The sequence below is a fragment of the Petaurus breviceps genome, unplaced genomic scaffold, assembly GCF_028583685.1.
Source record: "Petaurus breviceps papuanus isolate PSGF00001 unplaced genomic scaffold, PetGlider_PUasm1.0 151, whole genome shotgun sequence".
Classification (NCBI taxonomy): Eukaryota; Metazoa; Chordata; class Mammalia; order Diprotodontia; family Petauridae; genus Petaurus; species Petaurus breviceps.
The window spans coordinates 17659084-17685107 of record NW_027185712.1 but is presented as its reverse complement, the minus strand read 5'-3'; the positions used below and the strand labels follow the sequence as shown (position 1 = coordinate 17685107).

Genomic DNA, 26024 nt, shown 5'->3' with positions numbered 1-26024 from the left:
GCCAGGAAGAAACAATTTGAATATTGTGGAAACACAATCAGGATAACCCGGGATCTGGCAGCTTCTACACTGAGGGATTGAAGGGCTTGGAATATGGTATTCCACAGATCCAAGGAGCTGGGATTAAAACCAAGAGTCACCTACCCAGCAAAACTGAGTATCATGTTTCAGGGGAAAATATGGTCATTCAGTGGAATAGAGGACTTTCAAGAATTCTTGCTGAAAAAACCAGAGTTGAATAGAAAATTTGACATTCAGATACAAGAAGCAAGAGATACATGAGGAGGTAAACAGGGAAAAGAAATCATAAGGAACTTATCAAAGTTTAACTATTAACATTCCTACATGGAAAAACAATAATTGTAACTGATGAAACTTTTCTCAGTAGTTGAAGGGAATAGAAATATATATATACATATATATATATATGTCTGTATATGAGGGTATATGGGCACATGAATACATATGTGAATGTGTGTATATATGTATACAGGTATACATAGAGGACACAGGACCAATTTAACAGGAAGGGATGATACTTAAAAGGGGAAATTAAGAGGTGAGAGAAGAATATAATGAGAGGAAATGCGGAGAGACAGAATGGGGTAAACTATCTCATATAGAAGAGGCAAGGGAAAATTGTTACAATGCAGGGGAAGAACAGGAAGGCAAAAGGCAATGGGTCAACCTTATTCCCATTGAATTTGGATTGAGGAGGGAATGAAATACACACTAAACAGGGTATCTTATCCTCCAGGAGAGTAGTGCGGGAAGGTGATGACAAGGGGGATGATGGAAGGGAGGGCTGGCTAGTGGGGGAGAGAAGTTGGAAGGACCCACTTTTGAAAAGGGATGGGATCAAAGTAGAAAATAGAATAAGTGGGAGATGGGATAGGAGGGAGGGAAATACAGTCAGTCTTTTACAATATATCTACTATGTTATTGTTTTGCATTAGCCACACATGTACAATCTATACTGAACTGCTTATCTTCCCAGTAGGGTGGGTGACAAGGGAGGAAGGGAATGAATCTGGAATTCAAAGTTTTAAAATCAAATATTTAAATATCTATCTATCTATATAACACACTATTATTAATACTATTTTACATGTAATTGGGAAATAAGATATACAGGCATTGGGGCATAGAGATCCACTGGAAAAGTTGAAAGGGGTATGGGAGAAAATATGGGAGACAGCAGATTGGAGGAGGGGATATCCTGTGGGACTGCAATTTTGGGGCGGTGAGTAGGAGAAAAATGGGTAGAAAATTTGTAACTCAAAATCTGGCGGAAACAAATGATGTAAATCAGAAGTTAATAAATCATTTGAAAATAAAATAAAATAAAATTTTATATAATAACAAAAAGTCATATCCCACACTTTTCAATTTAAACAACTGAAAAATAATTACTCTGTAAATACAGTGAGAGTGAAGTCTCATGACAGACTTCTTTGAAAGAGATTTCCTAAGAAACATTGTTTGCGAACTTTGTAATTAATATATGAAATTTTTTTTTAATTCCTAGCATTTCTATGGATAAGATTAGATCTATGATTTCACCGATATTGTGAATTACCAGGTATAAATTTCCTCTACCAATGAAGTTCGGTACTGTCTCTGCATACTATAGTCTTAGAACTGTTCTAAGATGCTGAATGATCTGTTCAGGGCCATACAACCAGTTGTGTCAGGGGGAGGCTTTGGGTCCAGGTATTCCTGACTCCAAGAGTGGCATTTTATCCATTACACAAGCTTCTCCTCATTAGTAAGAAATAGTAATTTTCCTTCTTAAAATGCATATCAATAATGTGGACAAAATTAAAAGACGAGTAACAAAGGATAACCAGTCCATGAGATAAAAGCCACAATTCCAATGTAATAGTGTCATGACTTAAGTTGGGTAGACTACACCAAGGCGTAGGATCTGCTATCCAAAAAGTCTGACACCTAGCTTCAATGCCCAATCTCATCTAAATCAAGTTAAACCAACTCTTATTTTTTTTAAAGCAACAGACCAATTGTTTTATATGCACCCTAAGTAAAAATACTTACCTACTCAAGAAAGAATTCATTTGCTGAAGGCATAAAAGTAGTACTTTGGTTTTCAAATCTTCACTTATCTGTGCAGCAACTTGAAGATTCTGTTCAAACATCTAAAATCACAAATTAAGATGAATTTTATCATTTATTTATCAATTCACTAAAATGTTTAAAGCTCAAGCTCCTTCACCATACAGAAATTTTAATTTCTTTTGAAATGTTACCTTATCCTTTTAGAGAAGCCCACATATGTTAAATACAATGAATTAAAGGAATTAAAGGGCCTAGTCTTATTCAAAGGCAGTAGGATGCTTATTCTTCACATAGCTAGGGTAAGCCAACACTAGACAGTGGAAAAGTTTTATTAGTCCACAAAATGCGTACTACCAAAAGTCCTTACAACTTAAGAAACTGACTCCTACATCCTGCTGTTCCCATTCCTGGGCCCCTTCTTCTTCCTAGCTCCCACTCACAGGGCTCTGGGCTGTGAGGGGCGGGGAAACTTAAGGAAAAATAGATGAATTCTTAAAATAATAAGTAATGGCAAGAATACGAAAGCTAAGTTTTGGCCAGGGCAGATAAATAAGACAGCCTTTTGTCTCCAGGCAAGAAGATGAATTAACAAAATGGTGAATAATAAAGAGACAAACAACTATAGCTGATAATAATCTTTTAAAAAAAATTTAAATCTACAATTTAGAGATAACAAATACTAAATATGTTGTTAATGTCCAATAATAATCAATCACCCTGAATTAAGCTTATGTCAAATGACTTTCTCCTGATTGATATACTTAAATTACTTTACAAAACTTGACATCTTTATAAAAACCTAATCATTTAGACATCACAAATTCAGAATTTCATTGTATTTTATTTTTATAGGACAGCAGATACCTAGCACTTATTGCATTCCTATATAGCAAGAAACAGTCCCCTAGGTCCTTATTAGAAAAGACAGGCTCTGTAGAGATTCAAGTGGTTCAGAATAAAAAAGTGTTTTTCTTAATTATGGTTTTAATTATCACTTGTGTTATGGGTCTTCACCAAAAAGAAAAGCTTGATCGCTTCAATTCAATTCAACAAGCATTTACCAAATGCCTCCTATGGGAAAGGCCCTGGACCAAGAGTTCAGATGAGAGGTGGCAAGGGTCTGAAGCAGTGTGATGGCTGTGTGAGTGAAAGTAAACTATACAACAAAATATGTTGTAGTGGACAACTAACTAGATATGTAGGCTGAGTGAGATAGAGAGAAATCAAGGATGATTCCATGGTTAAGAAGCAGTCTAAGATTAGGAATACTACTATTAGATGGCTCCAAGCAAGGGAGAACCCAGCAGCAACTATTTTCACATCGGCAAAATGAAGAATTAGACATCTCCAAGATAACTTCCTATTCTAACATTCTTTGCTTCCTTAATGATAATAAAGTGATTATTAAATGTTTGGGTTTTATATACAGATTCAACACAGTAACAAATCAGGAATCACAAACAAAAATGCCAGCAATAGGTCCTACCTGGAAAACAATAGCAGGGAGTGTTGTCTGATAGAAACCATCTTGGTCTGCTTCCGGTTCAGTTTCTTTAATCCAGTCTTTCTTATCTGTCTCTAGTGCTTTTCGTAGCCAGGCAATAATGTTTGACTGAAGGAAAGAATAATATGAATGTAACAATGGGGAAAAAAGACAAAACAAGATCCACTTCTGAATAAAGCAAAATGACTAAAGCCGTGTTTATTCTCCAACTGTGGAAAGCCGCAGTCTATGATATGAGAAACTGAGATCTCATTGGTCTGTCCCAAAGTAGAAATTCAAGATTGAAATCCTGTCAACAGTTAGTTTCTTGTAACATTCTCTTTATCTTTTCAAAATATGAAGCTAAGGAAAGTAGCACAATCAAAATATAAAGCCTGAAAGGTGCATAGGCAAAATAATCTGTAGGACAAATATAATATTGGAATCAAGATGAAGTCTAGAAGACAGAAGTCAGCAGAAAGAATGTATAAAACTTACTTTCCTTACAAGAGGAAAGCTTTCCTAACACGGTTTGTTTAAACAACATTGGAAGGCAGAAACTCACAAGCAAACTTCGAATGGTGACTTAAATATGGGTCAGCCAAAACTGTTCCTTTTTCTTAGCAGATTTTCATTTTCTTCACTAAGAACTATAACGGCTCAATGCTGTCCTTTACCTTCCCCTTACAGGTATCAGTTTTCTGCAGCCCCTTATTTCTTACCATCCTTGACTTCCACAACACAAAGTTGCGAAATGTCCCTCTTCTTCCTAACTTCACATTGAATACTTGTAAAGTTTGTTGAGGGAAGTATTTTTGCTGCTTAAGCAGAGCCTTTTATAAAAGATGGATTACCTCAAAATTTTGCCTGACTGCTCACTTAACAAGGAAGGAGGAATCAACCTCTGCTCCCTTGTCTCTTCCCCGTCTTTTATATCCCCTCTCTCTCACACTCATTATGTTAACAGAAAGTGTGAGTTAAATCGGTCCAGTCTTTAGAGCAGGAGACCGAGGACTCCACTTGGCATTTTCAGCCAATTCTGTCTCTCTTTTCCTGGTTCAGCTTCAGTGAAGGGGCTATGTCATTCACTGTTTGGCAACCATAAATTTCAAGGCCTAATATGGAAATGTACTTTGCTTATAGCTCAGCATCCTATTTCAGATATCAAAAAGGAACACCAATAAATAGAAGCAAAGGTTGGACATAAACATCCTTAAAACCTAAAGTAAATTTTAAAGTAGGCTTTCTTTTTCCCCTTTAGCAACTAATATGTCAAACCTATTTACTATGTATACATGAATGCTAGTGACAGCCATATAGTTAGCAGCATAGCACTACTATAGAACAGGTTTTATTTGTATGCAACTGCACATGCCAGTTTTACTCACTGTAAGCGTTGACATATATGTGTCGAGCAGGTCAGAAACCACATTTTGTGAAATTAAGGGCTGCAGGGTATTTATATCCACTTCTGGGGCCAGTTCCAAATTTCCCATCATCTCTGCACTATATTGTACCAAAACAAGATTGACCAATTACAAATGAAGAAAGACAAGTAGAAAGAAAATTCTCAAGTCACTGGAAATGTATGTGGGTTTTTTTCCCCCATGATGCTACACTGTCATTCATTTTGGTCTGAAATTTAGTTAATCCTAAAAAAAAATTGGAAAGTAAGTGAATTTTGGATACATCTTAGTAAAATTTTAAAATGTTATCCAAATTAAAAAAAAAAATCTCAAATGTAGAATGTACCAAATGAGTTAATGCTTTACTGCATTTCTTTGCTATATAATGCCTCATTTTAAAGCCTTCCATCTACTTTAAATGTGAAGAGTTTACAAATGGTCCATATATTATCCTATTTGAATCTCACAAAAACCAAGTGAGACAAGCATTTATTAAACAGATAAGGAAACTGAGGCTCTGAGAGGTTAATAGACAATCAGAACAAAAGACTTGGCTACACTATTTTCACTCCCTCCCAAGGCAGTTAAATAGCCTCTTGGGAGAATCTGAAGTTCAATATAACAAGCAGAGTAGTGTAGTTTACACATCATAGTATTAACTATGATGACTGGAGATCTAAATGAAGCTCCATTACTGTCTTATTCTCTAGGTATAGCTATGAATACGGATATGCAGATATAATATGCAGATACATATATGAATACAGAAATAAATGACTAGTAACAGAGGCTTTAAGAGGGGCTGGTCCTCAAAGTTAAGCTTTAATGCTTTCTTAAAAAACAAACAAACAAACAGGCCCTCCAGACTTTTAAAAGAAATGTAGAGAAACAAAGGCTGAATGTTACATACAGTGCTGGACTCAGTCACTGTATTGGTTGTTTCTGTCTGATTTTCTTTGTTACAAGAAAAGGTTTTAATTCTCTAGGTGGGAGTGAGGACTATTGCCAGAAGTCAGCATCAAAATTCATTTTAAGACAATACAAAAACAGAATCCATTACATTAGTTCTGTACTTCTTCATATAAATCATCATTTTTATGGATCTTCCTCAGAATTGTGGTAGTCATTTGCTCTAAGCTAATTATGTAGTTTAGCTATTAGAATTAAGTCTATAGATTAATCTAATTTATAGATTAATTATATAGTTTAGCTATTCAAATCAAGTTCTGATTTATACACAAGCCTATATAGAGGATAAAATTAAAATTAAAAGTTTTGAAATGGGAAAAAATACATTAAAACTAATTCATTTACTACTACATAGCAATGTCTCCATTAAACTATTTCTAACCTACTAAGCTACTTATTTAAAATTAAATTATTTTTTAGCAATACAGCCCTAAATTTAGTACAACCTACTTGAATTAGTAACCATGTAATTTTTACTTCACTCTTCCAGAAATCCAACAACCTCTACTTGCAGAGCCTAGCTGAGAAGCAAAAAGAAAACAAAGACCTCAAAACACCTAATCAAGATGTCACAAAATCCATACGTGTTATTCAATGGCAACCTCTCAGACCTTTTATTAAGAGATAATTTACTTTTATTTTTGACACAAATCTTAAAAGTGTGATTATCTTATTTCCTAGGTTACAGCATTTTAGAAACAATATACGTGTGTGTGAAACATTAGGGATGAACTAACAGCAGTGAAAAATGATAACTGGTAAAAGGAGACAAGGAGAAATACAAAAAGCAAGCAAATTAACTCAAAAAGCACAGAATTTGCTAATGTATCTAGTTAAAAGCAGAGTTATAAACCTCTGAATGTGGCTTCAAACTCTACCACTTGACTAAAACTGCTCTCTCCAAGGTTAGCAACAATTTCTTAATTGCTATAGCGGATGGCCTTTTCTGAGTCCTTATTTTTTTTTTTTAACTTTCCTGCAGCTTTTGGTACTTCCTCTTAAATAAACTCCCTCTTCCCTACAGGTCTGTAAAGTCCCTGACACTTCTCTCTTTTGATTCTCCACTTGAGGATTTTATTTCCTCTGTGAGATCATCATCCATATCCTACTCCCATACTCTGGTATCTCTAAGATTTTACCCTAGACATTCTTTCCTCTACTCACACTTGGTGGCTTCATTAGCTCTAATGAATCCAGTTAGCATCTCTGTGTAAATAACTCCCACCATATATTTATCCACCCTAATTTCTCTCCTGGGTTCCTGCCCTTCATCACCATCTATCTGCAATAGATGGATATCTATACCTCAAGCTGGAGCATCTCACACTCACCTTGCATCAAACAAAACTCATACCTCCTCCAAAATCCCTGATTTCTGTTGAGAGCATTGAAATCTTTGTGGTCACCCAAGTTCACAACCTCAGAGTCATCCTCAACTGTTCTCTCTCCCTTACCACTTCCCTACATCCAATCAGTTGCCAAGTTTTGTCAATTCTACCTTAACAGTTCTCTCTGTTCCCTTCTCTCAATTCCTTTCTAATCTATTTCAATTATCTCCAAAGCAGTCTTCTGGCTCCTTTCCCAAATCCATCCTCCAAAGAGGTATCAAAACAATCATCTGAATGCAAAGCTCTGATAATGTTAAGATCTAACTCAAGAAGCTTCAGTAGTTCCCTATTTTCCTCTAAGATAAAATACAAGTTACCTCTGCTTGGCATTTATTCCAAGCCCTTTACAATCTGTTCCTGTGAAGTATTATTATTATTCCCATTTTACAGATGAGAAAGAAGCTAAATAACTTTCCCAAGTTAGTGATGAGATCTGAAAACAAAAAGAATTCAATGTGCCTAAAAATACTGGCAATGGAAATCAGATCAAACTTAATCATTTAATAGAAAAGAAAAATGAAGTGAGAAAATGAAAGCAAATAATGCAATGGATAAGAGATAGGACTCAGAGACAAGGAGAACTGAATTCAAATTCTGCCCCAGAGACAGACTAGCTCTATGACCCTGGGAAAGTCACTTTACTTCTATCAGCTTCAGTCTCCTCCTCTGTAAAAATGGGAATGACAGCACCAACCTCACAGGGCTGTCATCAGGAACAAATGAGGTTGCAACATATGCACAAGCACTTTGCAAAACTAATATGCTACATAAATGCTAGTTATTTTATCATCATCATCATCATTATTATTGTTGTTTTCATGAATGGACCTGAAACACAATTTCACGATTATACAGGCTATAATACTGAAGTTAGGGAATTTTGAAATATCTGTATTCCTCTCAGAGTACAAATTTGTCATCAGTCAAATTCTGCATGCTGTTCACTGCAGCTCAAATTTCTCTTGTGCATATAAAATGAATTAGCTATCTTTGTGCAAAAAAAAAAAATACTTAGGATGCTAGCAGACCTAAGGTTAAAAGGGACTCTCTAAAGCAGTGCCCCTTTTCAGAGTTTAACTTTTGTTTACTTTCAATCTGAAATTATAAGAATGACCTTTGAATTACTATTTAAAGAACCATGTGAAAGGCAGCATAGATAGTGAAAGAGAGCCAGCCTTGGGGCCAGGAAGACCTGGATTCAAGTTCTGGCTCTGACATACTTGCTGTGTGACCCTAGGGAAGTCACTTAACTGCTTAGTAGCTCTTTAAACTATAAATTGCAAACTACTACTACTATGTCTGTATCCCAAAGAGATCATTAAAAAGGGAAAAGGACACACCCATACAAAAATATTTATGGCAGCTCTTTTTTGTGGCGGCAAAGAACTGGAAATTGAGGGGATGACCATCAACTGGGGAATGGCTGAACAAGTTGTGGTATAAACTACAAAGCAACTTGGAAGAAATTAGGTTTTGTTCAACATCTCACACTACAGACAAAAACAAGCTCCAAATGGATAATGACATAGGAAAGAGAAAGGAAAAATCTTCATATATGTGTGTATGTGTATATATATATATATATATATATATAAAACACTGTATATTATATAGTATATACTTGTTATATATAATATATATTATGTAATATAACATTATATGTATATATAACATATATATATATAAATAACATTGTGGTATAGGAATGTAATGGAATATTATTATTCTATAAGAAACGATAAGCAGGCTAATTTCAAAAAAACCTGGAAAGAGTTATATGAACTGATGCTGAATGAAATGAGCAGAACCAGGAGAACACTGTATACAGTAACAGCACCATCATGCAATGACCAACTTTGATACAGACTTAACTCTTCTTGGAAATACAATGATCTAAGATAATTAATTCCAAAAGACTCATGATGGAAAATGCTATACACATCCAGAGAAAGAACTATGGAGTGTGAATACAGATGGAGGTAAAGTATTTTCTCTTTTTAAAAAATTTTCCTTTCTCATGTTTTTTGTTCTGATTCTTCTTTTACAACACAACTAATAAGAAAATATTTTTAATATGATTGCACATGTACAGTCTATATCAGTTTGCATGCCCTCTTGGGAAGGAAGGAGAGGAGAGGGGGGAGGGAAGGAGAAGAAAATTTAGAATTCAAAATCTTGTTAAGAGTGAATGTCGAAAACTTTCTATACATGTAATTGGAAAAAATAAAATACCATTAAAATAAGATTATAAATTGCAAAGATGGTACCAACCTGCACTGATAAAAGAGTTTCCTTACCGGGAAGTTCCCTCTACTAATAAACTAAAAAGTCTAGTCCCTATCTCTATCCTTACCCCAATAATAGAAAGCAAAATAAAAACTTACTATTCTAGAAACTCAGCTACTTCATAATTTTCCATTATTGGTAGAAGCTCCCAAACAGGAAACAGCCATAAATGCCAAACTACCAGCAAGGAAAAAAAAATGGAAATTATCCAGTTACTTTATAACACTCCTACCAATCTTGATTATTGGGGGAAGCTATTACTAAAACTGCTCATACCAGAACAAAGTATTCAAACATCTGAAGGTCAGATATGGAACTTGACCTCCTGGAAAAGTATAATTCCTACATACTTGGTCAACAAAGTGGAGTTTTCTTAAGCTCAAAAACAATTCTGATGGTTGCCAAGAATTTAAACAAATCATTAGGGAAGTTTTTAAACACCATTAAAAAAAAAACAAACATTGAGACATGGAAGGGACTTTCCTGGCCATCTAGGCCAACTCCCTCAATTTTACATTTAAGAAAACTGAGGCTTGGGGGGGGGGAGGGTGAAGTGGTTTACATAACAAGACACATAGATAGTATTGGCTGTAGGATTTGGATCTGGATCCTCTCAATCCAAAGCCAGTATTGTTTCCATAGTACCATACTTTTCAGAGGAGAAAAACAACAATGCCTAATATCACCATTATTATCTGATACAGTCCTATAAATGCTAGTGATAGTAATAAGACAAGAGAAAGAGAATGAATGAATACCAAGAAAAAAGAAAATTACTGATTTCCATTTATGAAATAATTAATATTCTATGTAGAGAACCCAAAATAGTCAAGTAAAAAAAAATTAAATAACTTCCGCAAAGTAGCAGGATATAAAATAAACTCACACAAACCATTAGCTTTTCTGTATATTACCAACAAAACCAAAAAAGATACAGAATAAGAAATTCCACTCAAAATAACTACAGAATGTATAAAATATTTGGGAGTCCAGCATACAGGAATTAAATGAATACCATCAAAATAATACTCTCTGAAGAAATAACTAAATAAATAATTGTGCACAGCTGGGTGGCCAGAGAATAGAGCAATGGCCCTGGAGTCTGGAGGACCTGAGTTCAAATGTAGCCTCAGACCCTTGACACACTTACTGTGTAACCTTAGGCAAGACTCTTAACCCCAATTGCCTTTACCTTCCTCCCTCCAAAACAAAAAAATAACTAAATAATTCGAGAGACACTGTTGTTGAGGGTACCACTATTATCCCAGTCACCAAGGCTAACACTAGCTCTGTGTCTTTTAATTGGCTGTCTTTCATGCCTGGAATGCTGTCAGCTTAAATCTCTCCATTTTTAGGAAGCCTCTCCTGGTCTTTCATACTGCTACTATCTTCCCTCTAAGATTACCTTCCATGTCCTCTGTGTGTACTTTGTACATTGTTTGCATTCTGTCTGTCAAGTGATTTCTTTCAGGGCAGAAATAATGTTTTTGCCTTTCTTTGTACACTCAGTACACTGTCTGGCATATAGTAAGAATTCCATAAATGCTCACTGATTAAGTGTCTTGCACATGGTTGAGCCATGCCAATATAATAAAAACGACAATATTACCTATATTACTTAATCAATGGCATATAAAGCTATCCAAAGATTGTGGTTTAGAGGTTAAAAATAATAATAACACATTATAAAATTCATCTAAAGGAACAAAGGGACAAGAATCTCAAGGAAAATAATGAAAAGGGGTAAAGAAAGGGAACCTACCAATACTAGATATTAAACTACACTAGAAAGTCATAACCATCAAAACTATTTGGTACTGGTTAAAAAAACAGAAGAGCTAATCATGAAAAAAAAATCAGAAAATCAACGTACTAAAAGGAACATACAGGATCACTATTTGACAAAAACTACTAGGAAAACTAGAAAGCAACTTGGAAGAAATTAGGTTTTGTCCAACATCTCACACTACAGTCAAAAACAAACTCTGAATGGATAATGACATAGTAAAGAGGAAGGAAAAATCTTCAATTGCTAAATGAGTCTATGTATATAAATGATAGTTCTCAAGGGAAAAAAAATCCAGGCTATCTATAGCCATAGGAAAAAATGTTCCAAATCACTAACAATTAGAGAAATATAAATTAAAAGAACTCTGAGGTTCTATGTCACACCCATCAGATTGTCAAAGACGACAAAGAAGGAAAATGACAAACATTTGAGGGGCTATGGGAAAACAAATACACTGATATATTGGTGAAACTGTGAATGGATACAACCATTCTCCAAAGTAATTTGTAATTATGCATAAAGATGTATAATTTATACATAAAAAGTTACTAAATAGTGCATACCCTTTAATTCAGTCTACCCAAAAGAGATCAAAGAAATAGGAAAAAGATTCTGAACGTACAAAAGTATTTATAGCAGTTCTTTGTTGTTGCTGTTGTTGTTGGAGGGGAAGGAGGAAACCTGGAAACTTTCAAATACCTATCTAATGAAGAACAGTTGAATAAATAGTGATATGTGAATATAATGGAAAACTATTATTGTGCTGTAAGAAATGAGGAAAAATTATTTCAAAGACATAGACAAACTTGTGTGAATTGGTGAAGAGTGAACCAAAAGAATCAAAATTAGAACTAAAGAGTTTATACTATAATATCAATATTATAAAACCAAATAACTTTTAAAGACTTTTATAAAATGATGAGGAACAAAATGAGAACCAGAACAGTTTATGCAATAACAAAAAACAGTTATAAAGGCAAAAAACTGTAAAAGGTGCAAAAGCTATGATCAATGCAATTCCAGAGGCCTGATGATGAAACAGGTTATCCACCTTATGACAAAGAAGTGACAGATTTAGGGTACAGAATAAGACATATGTTTTTGTATAAAAACAAAGGAATTAACTTTGCTCAACTATGCGTATCTATTACAAGGAATCTCTTTTGCTTTTCTATTTTTTTTTTCAATAGGATAGAGGATAGGAGGGATAAAATACACTTCTGATTATTTAAATAACATTTTTCTAAAAAGAGAGATTAGGGAAGCTACAGGTGTGAAATGTTGCATACACTTTTAGATGAGGTCTGTTGTTCAGTCGTTGCGTCTGTGTTCAACTCTTTCTGTCCCTATTTGGGAGGCTATCATAGCAAAGATACTGGAGTGGTTTGCCATTTCCTTCTTAAGTTCATTTTGCAGATGAGGAAACCAACACATTTAAATAGTTAAGTGACTTGCCCAGAGTCACAGAGGTAATAAGTGTCGGAGGCTAGATTTGGACTCATGAAGTTGAGTCTTCCTCACTTCAGGCCTGGCACTCTATCCACTACACTACTTGGCTGCCCTAAACTGTTAGTTTTACTTTGTTTCAAAAGAGCTCTCACAGTGTTGGAGTCAACTGAAAATATTTATAACATAAAAATGAAATATGTCATTAAACTACAAACAAGTCTTTGCAGTAAATTTTGCTGATAAGGATCTGATATCTCAGCTACCTCAGTAACTGAACCAAATACATTACACAGTAAGAGTCACTAACCAATATAGAAATGTTCAAAGGATAGGAACTGACAATTATCAAAAGAATAATAGCAAGCTATTAAGAAACATATGAAGTTCTACAATTGTTAATAAGAGAAATTCTAATTAATTAAAAAAACTCTTTTATTTCTATCTCACACACTTCAGACTGGCAAAAATGACAAAAAGGGGAAATGGCATTTGTGGGGAGGTGATGTGAGTCACAGTAATGCACAGCTGGTAGAGCTGTGAACTAGCTCAGTCACTCTGGAAAGAAACTGTGAACTATGCCCAGAAAGTCATAAAACCCTGAATACCTTCTGACCCAGCAATACCACTACTAGATGGTAATAATATTTTTGTATGCAAAAATACAAAATAATTAATAGTGGCACTTTTCTGTTGTAGTAAAGAACTGGAAATTAAGGGGGTGCCTGTCACTTAGAGAATGGCTGAATAAGTTAGGGTAAATGAATGTAATGGAGTATTTGTGGATTGTAATAAATGATAAAGGGGATAGATTCAGGAAAAAAAATGGAACTAATTATATGATCTGATGCAGTAAAGTGAGAACCAGGAAAACAATTTATACCATGACAACATTGTACAGAAAAAGAACTTGGAATGACTTAAGAATACTCATCAATGCAATGACTAAATGTGACTGAGGAAGACCAATGATGAAGCAAAGTTCTCACCCCTAGACAGAGAATTGGTACAGAATGAAATTCACATTTTCAGAGATGACTAATGTGAAGAATTGTTTTTGTTTGGCTATGCTTATTTTTTGAAGAGAGGGTTTAAAAAAATGGGTGAGGGGGCAGAATTGTAAGAGAGAAGATTCCAGGAACTGTAAGGTTAAAATATTAAAAAAAAAAAAAGAATGTCCATGATGCTTCCTAAAAATTCAACCAAAAAATGTTCAAAGACAAAACAGGACAACTTTCCAACTAATATGCCAAATTTATGATACACTTTTTAAAATGCTGTACTGGATTCATGGTTTCATATACAGCCTTTTTCTATCATTCTTTATACGTGAAAATATTCATTTTTGTGGGTGTGTGTCAAGTTCAATTACAAAATATTTTTTAAAAAACATCTTAATATATTAAATCATGTTTTTCCTTTGTATTCCTTCAGCACCTCATACAGTTCATTGCACACAGCATGGACTTGACTGTTTAATAAATATTAAATGAATAAATATAAAGTTCACTTTACCTTGTATAAGTGTTTAAAACCCAGGTTAAGAGGCTAACAATTTCATTTGCTTCTAGGTCTTCTGACGCAAGCTCCTGCATGCGTGTGGACAAAGCCTGATGGTACATGGTTAAAAGTCTTTTGAAAATATCATAATGAGGAGGAAAACACTGAACCATTAGGTTTTTTGCAACTAGCAGATCATCAAGAACATATTTGCGTATAATTTCTAAGTGCCGAACGAGCCACATTTTGTCAGATTCTCTGGTATCCGCTTGGGTACCCTCAATTCTAGTAGTCACAGTTCTGTCCAAAATGTTAAACATTTTTTCTTTCCACTTTTTGGGTCTCCCACTAGGAATAAATCCAGTTTGTTTTTTCCGGTCAAGCATACGCCTATCAATTTTTTCTTCTCTTTCAATTATCCTGACAACTGAAACAAGCAAAGTAGGATCCCGGCGAACGGTAACTAGGGACCTTTGTAACACCATCCACAACTGCTTGCCTAGCTCCTCAGAAAGTTTCTCCATGTCCCCAAAATAAAGTTTGATGAGAGTCATGTCATGAGTATTCTTGCTATCCATTCGGTACTGCTCATACATCAAGCCATCCCGGGAACATTCTAGGTCCATCAGCTTTCGATGGGCTTGCAAAAATTCTCCTTGTTCAATTAAGTCTTGAGTTTCTCTAACAATCTCTGGTACTAAGGAGGAAAAAAAAAAGAGTAAAACAATGTATAATATGGGGAAAGAAAAAATCCAATTTAAACAAAAAGCTAATATCTATAGAACTGATAGATTACATAAAATGAAAGTATTTATGGAAAATGAAGCCAAAAAAGCACCCTCTAAAAACTCAGTCTCAATTCTGGCTAGTTTGTTTACAAAAAGAGAAAATATTTTCTAATTCCATATCTGAATAAGTTGTTGCCAGCAATGTGTTTTTATCATTTGGCAAAAATTTAATTTCAATCTACAGCAAATTATTCTTTTCTACTCTTTTGAGTAGTAAAGGTAAATGTCACAAATAATGGAATAGAATAAGCTGAAGTATTGTTTTTAAACAGATTTATTACTTGACTTTATATATCAACACCACAAAAGTACATTGCAATACAAAGTAAGGTGCCATCTACGAGTTGGTAGACATCTGAATGATCATCTGTAAAAGTGAAATGACTTGGCCAGAGTTAAGTAGTTAGTAGGGTGAAAGGTCAGTAGGGCATTATTCCAATTCCAGAAAGGTTGCATGATGTAGTTGAAAGAACATGGTACAAGAAGTCAAATGGTCTCTTAGGTCTACCACTAACTAGCTCTGTGAACTTGAGAAAACAAGAAGCTTTCTGCATTAGTTTTTCCATCTGTAAAATTAAATTAAAAAGTAGACTAGATAATTTCAATTCCCTTCTGTTTCTAAAATTCTATTATATCATAATTCTACCACTTCCTTCTCTCTGTTAATTTGGACATTATCCTAGCAGGCACCTCTGAAAGTAGCACTGACATTTTGCAGGGCAACACTGTCTTTGGCAATGCCCTAGTGGAATTACCTGATACCATAATAACAATTTTTATAAGTGTTACTTTGAGATGACTGCAAATTGTGAGAAAACAAGTTAAATGTGTGGTAATTCAGTATAGGCAGTATGAGCCTCTTTACATGGCTTTTTGCATGTCATTGCTGCACTCCTTCAATATAGCCTAACAAAGATAAAATATTTTACTTCTCACTAACTTGACTCACTCACATGATATTAGTCTTCATCAATAATCCAAACTGATATACTATGTACATGTTACCAGAATGCAATGCACGTGCAATCAGAATTTAGACTTTAGAGTAACCTATTTCAAAATCAGATCTCCATAAATACAAAGTTTCTGAAATCAGGGGCTACCTACACACTAGCCATACAGAAATGAGGAATATAATGGGTCCAGGTGATAAGATGCAAAGTGAGGGCTAACGGAATTTGGATGATAAAGGTAATAAGAATTTTCCAATGTAAAAGGAGGGCATTCAGTGCTATTGTGCTACATCATACTTATGATGGTTTACATCATGGAGTCTGAATGCAGATTGAATCATACTATTTTTACTTTCTTTTTTTAGTGTTTTTTTTTTTCCCTTTGGTCTATTTCTTCATTCTCAACATGACTAATCTGGAAATGTGTTTTACATGACTGCACATATATAACATACATCAAATTGGGGGTTGAAATTTGGAACTTAATAATTTTTTAAATAAATGTTAAAAGTTATCTTTAGGGTGGCTAGGTGGCACAGTGAATAGAGAACTGGCCCTGGAGTCAGAAGGACTTGAGTTCAAATCCGGCCTCAGACACTTAACACAAAAACTAGCCGCGTGACCTTGGGCAAGTCACTTAACCCCAACTGCCCTCCAAAAAGCAAAATATATATATATATGTTATCTTTACATGTAATTGAAAGAAATAAAATACTATTTTAAAAAAGATGGCTTACATCATAAACTAAAAGTAACAACAACAGTAATACTTCACATTCCCTTACCTGAGAAGATGTTTTTGAGATTTTCTACAGCAGCAGCCAGCTGGCTATGTTGTACAACTGCATCCTTCACATCCTTAAGATTTTCAATAGTGTTGATGCTTTGTCTCCAGTCTTTACTGACATCTGCCAGAGACTGCTGTATATCTTTTACATCATTTAATGCATTATGAAGTTGGCTCAAACCGGTCCGGACACCATCCAGTTGTGACTGGATCGCAGCCTAAACAGAGGGAGGAGATATTGTTCACATTACTTCACATAAGCCAGCAATCCCTCTTCACAATTTCTTGATAAAACACACTTTACATGGCAGTTGGTCATTCAGAGAGGGCTATATCACTAGAAATGGCTGTAGAATTGTATTCAATGCTCCAATACCTGAGTGAAAAAGAACCAATATGAGAGAGCATTAATAATTAAAGAGAACTTTTAACTTAAACTTTAAATGGGCTATACTACCAGAATTTAGGGTGGAAGCTGGGGAAGGGGAAAGCAAAAAGGAGATATAAGAGTGAGGACTCCTGGTGATGCTGTGGTGAACTCAAAGTCAGCAGTCTACATGGCAATGGAGATTTAAGTTTTTTAGAGAAAAATAAAAGCAGTTATTATGACAGCTGGGGATCATGAAAAGAGCCTAGTCACTACTGGTAAAAATATTAGCCCCAGACTTCACTAAATAAGAGCCAACACTTACATAGCATTTACTATGTGCCAGGCACTGTGTTAAGTGCTTTACAATTATGACCTTTGATCCTTCAAGTGTCACTTTTAATCACCTATCATCATTTGATCCTCATAACACCCCAGGAGGTACCATTATTATCCCAATTTTACATATGAGGCAAACTGAGGCAAACAGAGGTGAAGCAACTTGTTCAGTTAATAAGTAAAATGGATGGGGCGGCCAGATGGCTCAGTGAGTAAGAGCACCAGCTCCAGTGTCAGGATGACCTGGGGATCAAATCTGGGCTCAGATACTTAGCACCACACCCAGAAATAACTGGCCGTGTAACCTTGAGCAAGTTACTTAACCCCGACTGCTTAAAAAAAAAAATAAGTAAAATAGACAGGGAGGATGCTTGACACATAGAAAAGTTATGTGAAAAACAGCTGACGCAGAATCTGTAACTATCTTCCACTTGCAGAGTATAGTAAAACCTCACCAATTCAGACTAACTGGAATGAAGCCCAGCCTGAAAAATAACGTAAAGAATCTTTACCACGTTTATTATCTCCACAACTTTTAGTAACTCAGTCTAAATCAACAAAGAGGGACTCAGTAGGTCAGTAAAGGGTCTGTTGAAGAGCTGAGTAATTCCTGCAAAGTGATTTTTGATTTGATTTAAAATGATCTATTTGAAGGTACTTAAAAAGGTGATTCTCTTTAATTTCTCAAGCATCCTCCCAAACCTTTTTACGCTATTAATTTTTACTAGGAAAAGAATCTGTTAAGAAAAATGTCTGCTCCATTCTTTTCCAAGTAATTATAAACTCTGGGTTAGTAAAGTTGGCATCATCACAAATACAATGTATATATAGAATGAACCTAAATATTACACCAGTTTCATACCTTCAGTCTAGCCTCCACGGAGGCTTTTTTACGAGCTTCCCTTCTGCGGTACTGTTCCACTTTGTCCAGCTGGTCAGGTCTTTGAAGCATTCCAGCTACCCTTTGGACAGCTGTTGCTACTGCTTCCCGATCAGTCTCCTCCATGGTCAGAAAGTGCTCTAAACTCCCAAGGCTGTCATGCCACCATCATTTAATGGCACTGGTGAAATATGAAGGTGTGGTTATTATTAAGTGTGCAAAAATGACTTCTCAAAATAGAAATGATTAACTAAAATGTGGCTGTTTAGGCAAACAGTTTCCTTATTGAGGAAAGGTTAAGGGGTCTCTTGAATTTGTCTTTTTGAGTTGCTGTAAGGGGAATGGGAATTTGAAGACTTTCCCTGCTTTGAAAGTAAATTCTGCCCCCTAATAGGCTGAATGTAGTCAGTCACATGGAGCCTGTGGTGGGAGGACTTTGCTGAAGGGTAGAGCAAAGCCACAGGAAGCTGGGAGCAGAGCCAGAGAGACAGTGGGAGAGACAGGAGGTTCAGGCAAAGAGTCAGAGAGGCTCATGAGTAGATATTGATGTTATATTCGTTTGTGGGAAGGCAGAAGGATGGCATGGCTCTCAGTGTTATTATGGCTTCTTAATATCTTTGGTACTATGATAGAATCGGCTTACTGGTTTGGGGATTTGGTTTTCTGGTGCCTAAATAAATGCTTTGGTTCTGTCCTCCACCTGGAGAATCTGTTATATTTTGCTATCGAATGTTATGCAATATTTATAGCCACAGTCTTTATCGTGATTGTGACCACTGTAAATATTGCACTGGCACTATAGTTGCTATACTTTCCAGAAACACTGGACCTAAAGTATACAAAAGGCCCCGAATGTGTCAAGAACAAAGCCCCCGCCCAAACTATACAAGATGGTTTACATCCCAAGCTGGACTCCCCAGGTTTCCTGGGATTCAAGACAGTCAGTATGCACTAGGCTAAGAAATTGCTTGTGCAGCTGGGATCCCTGCAGAGAAGAAGACCATATTATCTTCAGAGTCTAGCACAGGGGTATGGGGAATCTGTAGCCTTGAGGCCATATGTGGCTTTCTAGATCCTTAAGTGAGGCCTTTTGATTGAATCCAAATTTTTAATAAAAGGATTTGTTCTGTAAAATCTGGATTCCATCAAAAGGCCACACTTAAGGATGTAACCTCAAGGCCTCAAGTTCCCCACCCCCGCAGTTCCCAAGGAAACAGAGTTCTGCTTTTGCCATCACCTTGCTCCTCCCCTTCAGGAGGGGTTTTGTCCTTTTCCTACCTTTACTGCACCTTTCCCCCTCTCACGTCACACCCCTTTAGGCTTAGATTTATGTTTTATTCTCCTTCCTTCATCGTACTGTTAGAAATGTGCAAATTTCTGTATGGATTGTGAATTCTTTGGGTTCCACATGCATGTTCATTTCTCTTGTAATAAACCTAGTTTTCATGTAAGTTCCATGAAGTTGTGATTGCCTGTTGATATACTATAACTTCCAAGATCCTAGGCATGCAGGTTTCTGGTTTTTAAAAAGACATCAAAACCCTTGTATTTCTGGCCTTTGAAATCCAAACTGTATGAACTCAGATTGGTCATTTAAATTGGTCTGGCTTTCAGGGTCCTCCTCTATGAAAAGTTAAGACTAGATAGCTAAGATTACTTTTGTCTCTAAAATTCCATGATTCAAATATGAGAGCTTTTTAGTAAGTTTTAACAAGAGAAAGGGAGCAGAACTTTGTAGGCATGATTTGGAAGGGTACCCAGGGGCCAACAAAAGACCAAAAGTCTCCACAAATCACTCAAAGGTATCCTGAGGGAGAAGTAGCACTTTGACCATCATCTCCCCTTGAAGAATGATTAAGATGGTCCAGGACACTGAACCCAAGAGCCTTTGGAATATAAAGGTTTTCAGTCTAGTGCCTGCCATTATCCTGACTTGAGTCCCAAAGCCTTAGGAATATCAATGCCATCCAAACCAAATGAACTGTTTCTAGTCCCCCTAGCCATCACTGAGGTGAACCTTCCTCATTGCCACCAGCAACAAATGCTAATCAACTGCCACCAACAGGTAACTGAGCACAGGGAGCCTTGGGAGCTGCAATTCCTCCCAGATCACTTCTGATTCCAGCCTAGCCCTTACTGCCATCATCTAGAAAAGCAACTCCTCTGGAAAATAAGCCAGCTATCCCCACCAAATGCCACACACAGGGCAGACAAGCCAGCACAGCTGAAGCAGCAAGAAAGCTACAGTACGTAGTGCTGTAGGCACTGTAGTACATGTGCCAGGCAAATCCAACCACTACCATCATCTTCACCACCAGCTTGCCTCTGACCTTAATTCAAATAGTTCAAGACCCAAGTGCCTTTGGAATTGGCCAAAGCTATCATCCCGGGAAGCAATGCCTACAGAAATGAGCCTGGCAACTGCTTCTGCAGATGCAACATTGTCAGGAATTGAAGACCCCAAAAAACAAAGTTCTTAGAACCAAAGCACTTGGAACTGTTAAAAGGTTCAACATCAGAAAGTGACATGATTTTATTGGTGGCAATGACATTAAAAAAAGAGGCCTTACTATCTGCTATGGACTACGAACTTTCCTATTTGACTTGTAGCTGATCCATTCCCATGTGGTTGTCTCTCTCATTAAAATGAATGTGAGCTTCTTGAGAGCAAAGACTAGCCTACTTTTTTCTATTTATTGTAAGTACTTTGCACGTAGTAAGCATAAGCACTTAATAAATGCTTCTTTATTCATTCATGACAATGTAAATATAATTCACAGCTGGGTTTTCTTCCTAAACGGATACAAATTACTGCACCAAAATGGCCATCTCCAGGTAGTTCCCTTCTCTTAAAGAACCAATTTTTCAGTTCTGATCTCTTACTGAGACTCTTGGAAAGATTTTCTGCTATTTTTGAACCCTCCTTCCCCCCTCAAGCAACTAAGGAGATGTAAAAAAGGAATGTACTCTTTAAGACTAGTTCTCCATATCTTCTAGACTTATGATCTGCTTCAGAGATCAGACTTAAGATATTCACCCTCTTTTTGAAATTAGAGATTAATTTCCTTACCTTAGAACTTTCTATCAAATCAAAAAGCAAAAAAGTTTGAAAGAAATAATATGCTTTAAGCAGTCATTTGCAGCAAAGCATCAAGTATTTCTCCTCATTTCCTTTTCTAAGAGTAGGTTTAGATAGGAAGTAGTAGAAACGTCAGGGCTGCTAGTGTCAAAACATAAAAAGGCTAAGGGTATATAAAAAGGAGATTGGGATGGCAAAGACAAGCTTCCCTTACTTCTTAGTTCTGACTAGGGCTAGTTCCATCAATTAGGATTTGAGAAGCCTTTTGTAATTTCAGATCTGTGGGATCCTCTTCCACGGAAAACTAATGGAATCTCTGATAACAAGTAGGGTCACCTAAACACTGAGACTTATGACCTCACTAGTGGGGAAAGCAATATTTTCTACAAGAGGCAGCTTCTTGGAGAGGAAAGAACTCTCTGAAAAGGAAATGAGGAGAAACACTTTGATGCTTTGCTGCAAATGATTGATTAAAACATAATATATTACTTCACCCACACTTTTTTGCATTCTGATTTGGCACAAAGTTCTAAGATAAGGAAATTAATCTCTAATTATGGAATTTTAACAATAATCTAGGTGGACAGCTGACAATGAGGAGAATGGAGACTGCCCCAGTACCCATTAAATCAGATTACAGAAATGTCTTTTCCCTTATATCTAAGACTTGTTTTGAAAAAAAGTCAGTAGTAATTTGCCACCCTTCAATAATAACCAGTTGGATTAGGAATTAGACAATTTGGCTTTAAATCCTGGCTTTACCATCTACTGGTTATGTGTGACATTAGAGAAATTTGACTTTTCAGGGCCTAAATTTATCTGTAAAACAAGGGGATTGGTAGATGATCTTCCAGCTCTATGATTTCAAGTCATAGCTATAGAATCATAAAATAACCGAACTGGAACATACCTATGAGGACATCTAGTCTATCCACCTCATTCTAAGTAGGAGGAAACCAAGGCCAAATCCCTCAAACAACATCCAGGTTGTTGAGACAACAACCCAGGTCTCCAGCATTTCCAATCCGGTACCCTTTCTGACCAGGTCTTATGATTTATCGGGTCATTAATTGACTGTCACTTATGACTGTGAGTCCTGTAACGAGCATTTATTAAGCACTGACAACAGCCAGGAACTGGGCTAAGTGGGGACACAAAGAAAGGCAAACACAAGCCCTCGAGAAGTTCACATTCTGATGGGAGAGACAACGTGCAAATTACCCATGTCTATACGAGATCGATGCACTCGCTGTAAATGGGAGGTAATCTGCAAGGGAAGCACTAGCAGTGGTGGCCAGAAACAGCCTCTGTGAGAAGGTGGGATTTCAGAGAACTCCGTCTCCCTAATGTTTTGTGGGGTTTTTTAAGTCCCCGTTGGGGAAGTGACCGAAACCCGAGCCCGAGGATATGATCTACCTAGACTAACCGAAAGCCTAAAGGAGAGAGAAATAGCCCAAAGACAGCGAAATGAGTGTCGGAGCTGAAACGGGGCTCCCTAAAAGCACACTGTAAACCCCTTCCCGGCAGGTAAATGACTTGCCCCAAATTTCCCGAATCTGTGTTGTCCTCTGGAGCAGCTGCCAAGGGTCAGGTCTTACAAAGGCCGAAACAATGGAGGTGGGGGTGGGGAGTTCCCAAGGTCCCAAGAGAGCCCACCACTGCAGCTTCTGCCTCCAGGGCCTCGGAGCCCACAGCTGAGACCCACCCGCAGGAGGCCCCCGACCCCAGCAGGGGCTTCCCCAGAACCAAACCCCGAGCCCGAGGTGCGGAGGAGGCAGAGCGGGGGGAGGGCGGGACACGGTCCGGCCTCCCCCTTCGGATCCAGCCTGGGGCCCACTCGGTCCGCCCGCCCCTCGCTGGTCCGGACCCTCTAACTCGGGGACGAGGTACGGGCGGTCCGAAAGCCTGGAGCCGCGGCTGCACCTGCCGAGGCGAGGGCTCCGGACCCCGCAGAGGAGCCTCAGGCCCCCGGCCCCTGGCAGCTCCCTCACCCACCTCCTGACACCCGATCCCGGTCCCGGGTCGGTAGCTCAGCTCCTCACTCCGGGCAGTACCTGCTTCGGGGCTGCGGAGCCGATACTCGCCTGTCGGAGACACCCGACCAAAGTTCGGCCCCCGAGAGGCTCCGAGGAGAGCGCCCCGCCACACCCCCACGGCCCGGCCAAACCGCCTCGGTCACGATCCGAGGGGTCTCAACCCCACTCCCCGACCGCTGAAGACGTCTGCTTCCGGGATCACCGCCCCGACCGGAAGTGGGTGCACGATGCTTAGTGACGTGCTCCCGGGCGTTCTTCCGGTCCTCCGGAGCGAGCTGCACGCCAGACAGACAACTGACGGTTGCCAGGGCGACGGCGGACTGTCGCCGGTCCACTGGTAAAAGGAGAGGACGGGCTCAGTTGACAACTGCTCCGGAGACAAGAAAGCATGGGCGGCAGTCTCTGCTGCACTTCACCTCTGCCCAGTGCGCTCGGGCCTCCGGCCTTTCTCCTTCTCTTGCGCGGCCGCCGCCCTAATTGATGCCTCCGTGTTCTCTCATTTGAAGCAGCCTTCAGGGGGTGACAAAAACTAGCAGCAAGAGGCAGGAACCGAGCTAAACTTAGCCATGCCACTTTGGACATGCTTCTCTGCCCGGACAGGTTGAGTCAGTTCTCTACAGAATCGGTACAATTCTCTTCCTTAACTCGTGCTGGGTGGTCAGTGCTCGCTCCTTCCTCCTCCCCCTCCCGGCCTTGCAGAGAGTTTTCAGAAGTGATCTACCCATTCCAAATGTCTAGGGATTGAAAGGACAGCCACATAAGGCCAAGAACTTGGTGATCTCAAGAGTCCCCTTCACCCCAGATGTCTGGTCTAGAAAAGTCTAAATGAAAGGTTCCGAGTAGTACCCTCCCCCCCAACTCCAGTCTTGTCCCTGGGCATCCCCCTTCTCACTGGTCAGGCTGCCTCTCCCCCCTTTCATTCACCACTCTGGTACATATAGCTACCAGCCTTGGCTTCCCTCTCTGGGCTAAGGGTCCCAGCTTCTTTTTTTTTTTTTCTTTCTTTCTTTCTTTTTTTTTTTTTTACCACCGTGGTTGAAAAGGAAATCCAGACTAAGTGCTAGAGACAAAGTTCTCTCCTCTGACCAAAATGGATTGAGAGCTAGCCCCACACATCAAGAAAAGTGCATGATCACTTCAAGGCTGTAGATGGGAGTCAATATCATGTGGATAAAAGTGTGGTCTACAAACTGGAATATAAACACTATAAATATATATATACATATATGATAGCAATATAATATATAGTAATACTTTCTAAGATAAATGTGTGTATGTATATGCACATACAGGATACACTTTTAATACCTAACAGTTTCTTCATCTCTTAAGTCTGGACAATCAACTCTCACAAACCTTTAAGGGCTGATTGCAGCTCACCATCTCTAGGAACATAAATGTTGATTACCTATTATATTATAATTTTATGTATTTATATAATGTTTAATTTATATTTATTTTATAAATTATATTTATAATTAGAATTAATTTATAAATTATTTATAAATAACATATTTATAATGATTAATTATATAATGTTTTAAAATATTTATATTTTAATTTATATATAATATATATTCTATTATAAAGAGTAACCATTCTTCTTAAGTGAGAGTACTGCAAAGCCCATCAAACGAGGTATCTTTGAGACTGACACACAAGCGCTCCTAATTATTCATTCACCCAGATACTGTTGCTGTGCAATCAGAATGTAGCTCACATCAGTGTAGCTCTGGTAGATTCTTGAAGCCATCTCACCAAGATACCAAAGCAGCTGTCAGTCCCCTTCTGCTTTTCCTTCTGAAGCCAGAGGGGGAAGCAGAGAGCAACAAACCCTAAAGAGAAGCTTCACCTTTCTCCACCCAGTGGTGCTGAAGGGCAATTGGCTCTCCCTGGCGCTCTTGACCAATGAACACGAGTATTTCCAGCCAATCAGGAACCACTCACCTGAAGTCTATGAGCTGACTGCTTCTAACTGCCTTAGTTCAGTCTTCTACCCTTTGAAATTCCTCTTATAACCCCCTTTCTCTCCATTTCCTTCACAATGAGACTAGCAGTAGTCCCCTGACTCAAAGCTACTCTCTTCTCCTTTAAAATGTTTCTCTGTAGTGTCCGACTCTTTGTGAACCCATTTGGGGTTTTCTTGCCAAAGGTGGTTTGTTGTTTCCTTCTCCAGCTTATTTTACAGATGAGAAAACTGAGGCAAGCAGGATTACGTGACATCTCCCCAAATTTCCCCTACCAAACTGATAGTCCTTTTAAAAAATCATACCTATGTCCCCAAATGTTTATATGATTACCCATTATTTGTTCTTTAGTTTTAAAACAAGCAAATAGTCAATTACTATAAATGCTCTTGTGATCTGAAACCTTTAACATGTTCCTCAGTCTCTTTAGTGTACTTGAAACGGTTTCATTGCAGCCAGATTTATCTAATAAAAAAAACTTTGTC

General features: G+C 37.7%; 1 protein-coding gene across 3 annotated transcripts in view; it reads right to left on the bottom strand.

Moving 5' to 3' along the window:
- Positions 1–23820, bottom strand: part of EXOC3 (exocyst complex component 3) — a 34856-nt gene extending 11036 nt beyond the window's left edge. The window contains exons 1-7 of one of the 3 annotated variants that reach the window (XM_069076050.1): positions 23532–23820; positions 18440–18638; positions 16870–17089; positions 14359–15040; positions 4948–5065; positions 3563–3688; positions 2056–2156 (exon numbers count right to left, since the gene is read on the bottom strand). In XM_069076050.1, coding sequence (XP_068932151.1) covers positions 2056–2156; positions 3563–3688; positions 4948–5065; positions 14359–15040; positions 16870–17089; positions 18440–18583 — 1391 coding nt within the window. In that variant the 5' untranslated portion in view covers positions 18584–18638; positions 23532–23820. The remainder of the gene's footprint in view (positions 1–2055; positions 2157–3562; positions 3689–4947; positions 5066–14358; positions 15041–16869; positions 17090–18439; positions 18639–23531) is intronic. The other 2 variants (XM_069076059.1, XM_069076069.1) reach the window with 2 other exon arrangements.
- Between the last annotated feature and the right edge of the window lie 2204 nt (positions 23821–26024).